At 34.2% G+C, this 7300-nt stretch overlaps 1 protein-coding gene across 1 annotated transcript; it reads right to left on the reverse strand.

Moving 5' to 3' along the window:
* Positions 1–4997: 4997 nt before the first annotated feature.
* Positions 4998–6651, reverse strand: LOC133183965 (uncharacterized). Its single transcript, XM_061318835.1, has 3 exons — positions 6627–6651; positions 6231–6264; positions 4998–5444 (listed from the first exon to the last, which is right to left on the reverse strand). The coding sequence occupies exons 2-3, from the start codon at positions 6255–6257 to the stop codon at positions 5070–5072; spliced, it is 402 nt and encodes a 133-aa protein (XP_061174819.1). The 5' UTR covers positions 6258–6264; positions 6627–6651; the 3' UTR covers positions 4998–5069.
* Positions 6652–7300: the final 649 nt, after the last annotated feature.

Here is a 7300-nt window from a genome sequence, read left to right on the forward strand (position 1 = left end):
GTTGACATATGTGAATACAAAGGCTGTATAGGGTTAAATTAGGGGTCGGGGATTAGATAAAGGTGAGAAGGTGGGTAGTTTTGAAATGAACATTTCACTTTATTGTTCCGTGATAATTTCAGCTACATGATATTAGAAACTTCAAAACTTCATCGATAAAAAATAGATATATGATATATGACAAGTAATAATGCTTCGTCTCCATGATATAAAGATTTTCAAGATTCACAAGCATCTGGGGGTTTTCTCACCGGACGTTTTTTTATCCACATCAAATAAAACCTGAATACTTCCATTTTTAAAGAAATTTTCTGAACCAAATTTAATTTCTGACGATATGTATAATATTTTAAGTTAACTAGATTAAAAAAAAACTCACCATTTTCTTTCAGCTAGACTATATAAGATTTTTCTCTGAAAATAAGGTAGAAGTTGGGGGAATTTTGGTTTCGTTTTTATTTTTAGACAGGGTCATGTGACTCCATCCATTAGTTTACTGTCAGTCGAAGTCTAAAACGGAAGCCGTGCGCTTAGCACTTTAATTGAATCTACGCTATGTTTTGTTTGTTTGTTTTAACGTCCCTCTCGAGAATTTTTCACTCATATTAAGACGCCACCACTTGCCGATGGAGGGCTGCAAATTTGGACCTATACTCGGCACTTAGGGCCTTTGAGCAGTGAGTGATCTTTTTCGTGCCAGCACCTACTGCGACACGGGAAGTCGATTTATACGGTGTCTTCGGAAGGACGGGTCTTCACGTCCCGAAGTGGATTCGAAACCGCGACGTAAGGATCAACTCTGTACACCGCAACTCAAGACAAACATTCTAACCACTGCGCCACACGGACTCTACGCTATGAAAAGATTGCAGAAATTGCTTTGTTCAAAAGCCACACACGCTAAATCGTACAAAAGGAAGTAATTTGAAGATTTTTCTACATGAATTAAAGAAGTTGGTGAAGGATTTTGAAAGTTTAAATGTTTTGGAAATCATAACATGTATCAGAGAAATATATACTAGAATAAGACATGAATGTCAAGCAATTGAAGCAATAAATGGATCTTTGCAAATATAACGGTTGAAACCAATGGGCTTCCATCTACCTAAATTTTGAATAGTATTTTCAATACACAAGTAGTTACTCCAATTCTAAACATCTGACCATTGTTAACTTTTCGACTCAAAGAAATAAATGTCATTACTCGATTTATTAGGTCACCTGAGTAAACTCAGGTGACCTATTGCTATCCGTTTTCGTCCGTCGTCGTACGTCGTTCGTCGGTCGTAAACTTTTGAACATTTTTAGCTTCTTCTCTGGAACCACTGGACCAATTACATCCAAATTTGGTATACAGCATTTATGGGTGAAGGGGAACAAAAATTGTGAATTTCATGGTCCCTGCCCCCCTTGGGCCTGAGGGGTGGGGCTAAAACCACCAAAAAAAATGCAATCTTTAAAAATCTTCTTCTTTACTCCTGAACATCAAGCAGTCAAACTGTTGGCATCATTGTAATAAGCATTGAGCCCTCTACCAAAATTGTGAAATTCATGGCCCCAGGGTCAGGGTTCTGGCCCCAGGGTGGGGCTATATAGATCATATAGTGAAAGTGCATTATTTCTTTGAAAGTCTTCTTCTCTGCTCCTGGGTATTAAATAAAGTTACTAAGTACATAGTTATGATGAGCAAGAGTGCCTCTTTCAAAATTGTGAAATTCATGGCCCCAGGGTCAGGGGTTCTGGTGTTAGGGCGGGGCTCTTTTGATTATATAGTGAAAATGCATTAATTCTTTGAAAACCTTCTTCTTTGCTCCTGGGTATTAAATAAAGTAACTAAGTACATAGTTATGATGAGCAAAAGTGCCTTTTCAAAAATTGTGAATTTCATGGCCACAGGGTCAGGGGTTCTGGTGTTAGGGCGGGGCTCTATTGATTATATAGTGAAAATGCATTAATTCTTTGAAAATCATCTTCTCTGCTTCTGGATATTTAATAAAGTAACTAAGTACATAGTTATGATGAGCAAGAGTGCCTCTTCCAAAATTGTGAATTTCATGACCCCAGGGTCAGGGGTTCTGGTGTTAGGGCGGGGCTCTATCGACTATATATTGAAAATGCATTAATTCTTTGAAAATCTTCTCCTCTGCTCCTGGGCATTAAGGTGATAAACTAAGTACATAGTTATGATGAGGAGGTGGGCCTCTTCCAGAATTGTGAAAGCCATGGCCCCTGGGTCAGGGGTTCTGGTGTTAGGGCGGGGCTCTATTGATTATATAGTGAAAATGCATTAATTCTTTGAAGATCTTCTTCTCTGCTCCTGGGTATTATTTAAACAAACTAAGTGCATGGTTATGATGCATAAGGATGCCTTTTCAAAAATTGTGAATTTCATGGCCCCAGGGTCAGGGGTTCTGGTGTTAGGGCGGGGCTCTATTGATTATATAGTGAAAATGCATTGATTCTTTGAAAATCTTCTTCTCTGCTACTGGAGACTATTTAAACAAACTTAGTGCATGGTTATGATGCATAAGGATGCCTTTTCCAAAATTGTGAATTTCATGGCCCCAGGGTCAGGGGTTCTGGTGTTAGGGCGGGGCTCTTTTGATTATATAGTGAAAATGCATTGATTCTTTGAAAATCTTCTTCTCTGCTACTGGAGATTATTTAAACAAACTAAGTGCATGGTTATGATGCATAAGGATGCCTTTTCCAAAATTGTGAATTTCGTGGCCCCAGGGTCAGGGGTTCTGGTGTTAGGGCGGGGCTCTATTGATTATATAGTGAAAATGCATTGATTCTTTGAAAATCGTCTTCTCTGCTACTGGAGACTATTTAAACAAACTAAGTGCATGGTTATGATGCATAAGGATGCCTTTTCCAAAATTGTGAATTTCATGGCCCCAGGGTCAGGGGTTCTGGTGTTAGGGCGGGGCTCTATTGATTATATAGTGAAAATGCATTGATTCTTTGAAAATCTTCTTCTCTGCTACTGGAGATTATTTAAACAAACTAAGTGCATGATTATGATAGACAAGGATGCCTCTTCCAAAATTTTTAAATATATGGCCTCAGTTTTGGGGGTTCTTGAGGAGGGGGAGGGGGGCTCTATTGATTATATAGTGAAAAAGCATTAATTCTATTAATTAATCATTAATTAATCCTGTCGGCTCCTTAGTGTTGAGCTGATAAATAAATTGCTTAGCTATGATGAAAATGGGAGCTTCGAACAGAATTTTTAAATCTTGTGGTCCTAGGGTCAGGGGTTCTGGCATAACGAGGGAGGGGGGGGGGGCTTTTGATAATATAGTGAAAAGTGTTAATTCTTTGAAGTCCATAGTAATGATGATGAGGGTAACTCTTCCGAATTTGTAAATTTCTTGACCCTTGGTCTTGGGTTCTGCTGTTAGGGTAAGGCTTTGTTGAATCTGTAGTGAAAATGCATTGTACCTGTGAAATTCTTCTCTGCTTCTGGGCATATCGGAAGCAAACTGAGTAAAAGTTTAAATGATATGAGTAAACGTATTTCTACCAGATTTTTAAACATCTGGACCATTCGTCTAAGCATTCTGGTCCTGGGCAGGGCTCTTTTAATTTGTATTCTACTGAGAGAAGTTATTCCCCTTTTCCATTCACCTTTGATAATTAATCACTGTAAATAATGTATTTGAAAGGTTAATAGAATAAGATAATTATGCAAGAATGTTTATCGTATAATTAAAAAAGTACTTTCTTAGTTTTGATAATCAGGTAGACCTGTAAGTAATAGATAAATAAAAATGAGACAAAAATAACTTATCTTATTAAAAGTTCTTTAAAGACCATAAGAGAGGTCAATGCTAGAGGTCTTAATATGGGTTTAAAAATAGTACAGAAGCACTAATAGTTTGTTAATAGTCAGCATGGTGATAGTCTTAAGTGGGGGACAGATTAGAACTCAATTTCTGAGTTGATAGTGAATAATACTAGACTAATTATTTTGTTGATCCTGATCTTCCTACTTCTCTTGTTTTTGTTCCTCTGCTCTGCCTCTGGGTATTAAGTGATCAAAGTAAGCATGCTAAGTGTATAGTTATGATGAGCAATAGTGCCTCTTTCAAAATTGTGAATTACATGGCCTCTGGTTTAAAATACAAACCAAATTCAATTGTTGGAAAGTTGTTACACGATACTCAGGTGACCTATAAGGCCCGTGGGCCTCTTGTTTTTTTTTTTTTAGCCTCCGAGTAATGTATTTCAAAAGTAGTACAAATAGTCAATAAAATAAGAAGATTAGCCCAGTGCTCAGACTCAAATTGTTTTCGTTTCTGTATATACAGAAATGAAAACAATTTGAGTCTGAGCACTTGGCTAATCTTCTATGTGATTATCTGATTTAAACCATCCAGGGATGTATTCTGAGCATCCATCAAATATTGTAAATTCAGAATTGCTGACACTAAATTGAAATAAAGTAGCTTCAAAGGTAATTTGAGGAAGTAAGGGAGAAAAGTATGAAATATTTGGACAAACAATGTACATGTAGGTAACATCAAATTGAGGAAACATGTCGAAAGGAGTCTTGTCATGTTGTTATGGAATATAAGGGGTTTTTGTAACATACATGTACATATATCACAATGAAAAAATAATATTAGGACTAGGATGAGGATTGTATTATTACAATGAATAATTACTTTAAAGGTACCTATATTCTTAGAATATTTATACATGAGTTATTAGTAAAAGATAATAACTGAAAAATTAAGTATTTTTGTCGGATTTTACAAAAGATTAATAATTAAATTTTGCATGTTGTTAACTTATCTATATTTTCATGAGTCGTAAAAAAACATTTTTGTCAGTTTCAGAACTAGTGATACCTTAAATATCTACTGCATATGATAAAATCAATTACATTCGAAAACGGAAAAAAATAAATACGAATGAAAATTCCAAAAAAAAAACTAATATAAGAACACAATGCAAATAAACTTTGAAAAAAACTGTTATCTCTCGATACAGGGATCGTCACGAAGTTCTTGCTGAACTTTGTTTCTTTGTTTATTTTATCTTCGTATTGTTTTGTGGATTTAACCCTTGTGTAGGGCAAGGCATTCCGGAGGAACAAAATCTAGGATCAATACCTCCTGAAAACGGTTAGCATAATTTTTTGCTTTTTGGTTAGATGGAAAATACTTCATTTGATTAAATAGATCTGTCAAGTCTATTGCTTTAAATGATCCATTTTTATTGGTTATCTTTACAATCCTCTTATTTCTGCTCTTCTTGGCAAAGTCTTTGACTGCGTCAAGTGTCTTGCAACACGAAATGTATCGAGAAGCCTGCCCTTTTTTTGATCCAGAAGTCACATGATCCTCGACACTGACGGCGTCGGAATATGGCCTTTTGGCAAATAGGCCTTTGTTAGGATCTTCATCAGGTCGTAATAATCTGTAACACACTTCCTGTAAGAAATATTGCAGTTGATAAATGTTTTGTTTTAATACTACACAAGCAAAGTCCCACTGGCTGTAAACAGAGATGCAAAATTAAACGTTTAATTTTAGTATTAAAGCATGTTACCTTGTTAACTTGGATGACATGGAATACTGGTAATAGATATGTATTTTATATGTGTAAATTTACATGTCTGTCTATCAATTTTTTTCAAGACAGATTCAGAGTTTGTTAACTTAATTATGACCATTGTATGAAGAGGAAGCAAGCTTTTGAATGTTTATGTTTTGAAATACTTGATTGCATTTCGTTATTTCTTTTGTATTTGCTTTATTCATTTAAACTCTAAACTGATTAATTGCATGTAGTCTTAGGAATATTTTGGTAGATATTGTTTATCTGTTCCGATTACATGTTTGGATTGTTGATCAAAATTTATTTGATCAATAAAATGTATTTTCAATATATATAGTGTTTATGTCGTGTGAAGGTAAAGAAAGGAGGAGACATAAATGATGATATTGAAATATTTGCATATGTCTACTTGCGTTCATTTGGTCTTTTTAATGTATCAAATCTTTCACTGGGAAATTAACACGAACTTGCCATTTAACGGACTTGTTTCTAACATATGAAAGCCTTTTGTACTCAACAATTGACTTATAGTATCCATTGAATGGTGCTTGATAAATCATAAGGAAACATGATTGGAGCAAAGTTTAAGTAATAACAATAATATGAAGGAAAAAATGTCAAAAAAATTTCATTAAATGAATAACTCATTATCAACTCACCACAGTCTTGTAACTGGAGAAAAGCATTTTATTTCTAAAAATAAACACAGTGGTATTTTTATTTTACATCCTTATGGTGTAATTATAGGAAAAGTTAAGCAAATATATACATTTACCGGGTAAACATATGTTTGTGAAATTTTTATGTTCATAATACGATTGGTCAAACATTGCAATATTTAGGACATATTTATGACATACGGGTTTAGGCAAGAGAAAACGTATTTGACGTTTCTAAAAATCTTCTCAAAACAAAAATTTATACCTTTACAGGTCTACAAATAGATTTGTCAGTATAATGTTGATTTATTGTTATTTCATTTTTGACAACATCGATACCTACTCTAAAGTTGGCATATAAAATAATAATTAAAAAAAAATAGTATATCTACTTACATTCAACTGGTATTTTTGTTTTAATCGTTAACAGCTCTTTTATAGCTTCTCTGCATGCCTGCATATATTATTAAAAAGAATCATTCTCAATCTGCTATTTAATTTACTCATTCAAGATAGTATTATTCTTCCGCAAGAAAAAAAAAACATTGCATTCAACATTATTACTTACTTTTCGCATCAATCGAAATTTTTTTTTAGTTTTGTTTTTGTTTTATTTAATATTTGATTGTTTTCAAAGTTTTATACGGAAGCCCGTTGAGGCCAGTTCAGAAAAAGAAATATTTTTTATTGCGTTTAATCGCAATGTATATTGCGTTTAAACGCAAAACACTTTGCGTTTAATCGCAAAAGATTGCGATTAAACGCAATCTTTTGCGTTTAAACCCAATAACTTTGCGATTAAACGCAATAGTTTTTGCATTTAAACGCAATAATATTGCGATTAAACGCAATAATTTTGCAATTAAACGCAATGATTTTTGCATTTAATTGCAATACTTTTGCGTTTAAACGCACTTATCTTTGCGTTTAAACGCACTTATCTTTGCGTTTAAACGCAATAATCTTTGCGTTCAAAGGCAATAATCTTTGTGTTTAAAAGCAGTCATTTGTATCAAACCTTGCAGAGAACAATGGTTCCACGCATACTTATATCTTTTATTTCTTTCTCT

This window comes from Saccostrea echinata, unplaced genomic scaffold (assembly GCF_033153115.1).
Source record: "Saccostrea echinata isolate AGI-Se365-2 ecotype Australia unplaced genomic scaffold, CSIRO_AGI_Sech_v1 ptg000009l, whole genome shotgun sequence".
NCBI classification, from domain to species: domain Eukaryota; kingdom Metazoa; phylum Mollusca; class Bivalvia; order Ostreida; family Ostreidae; genus Saccostrea; species Saccostrea echinata.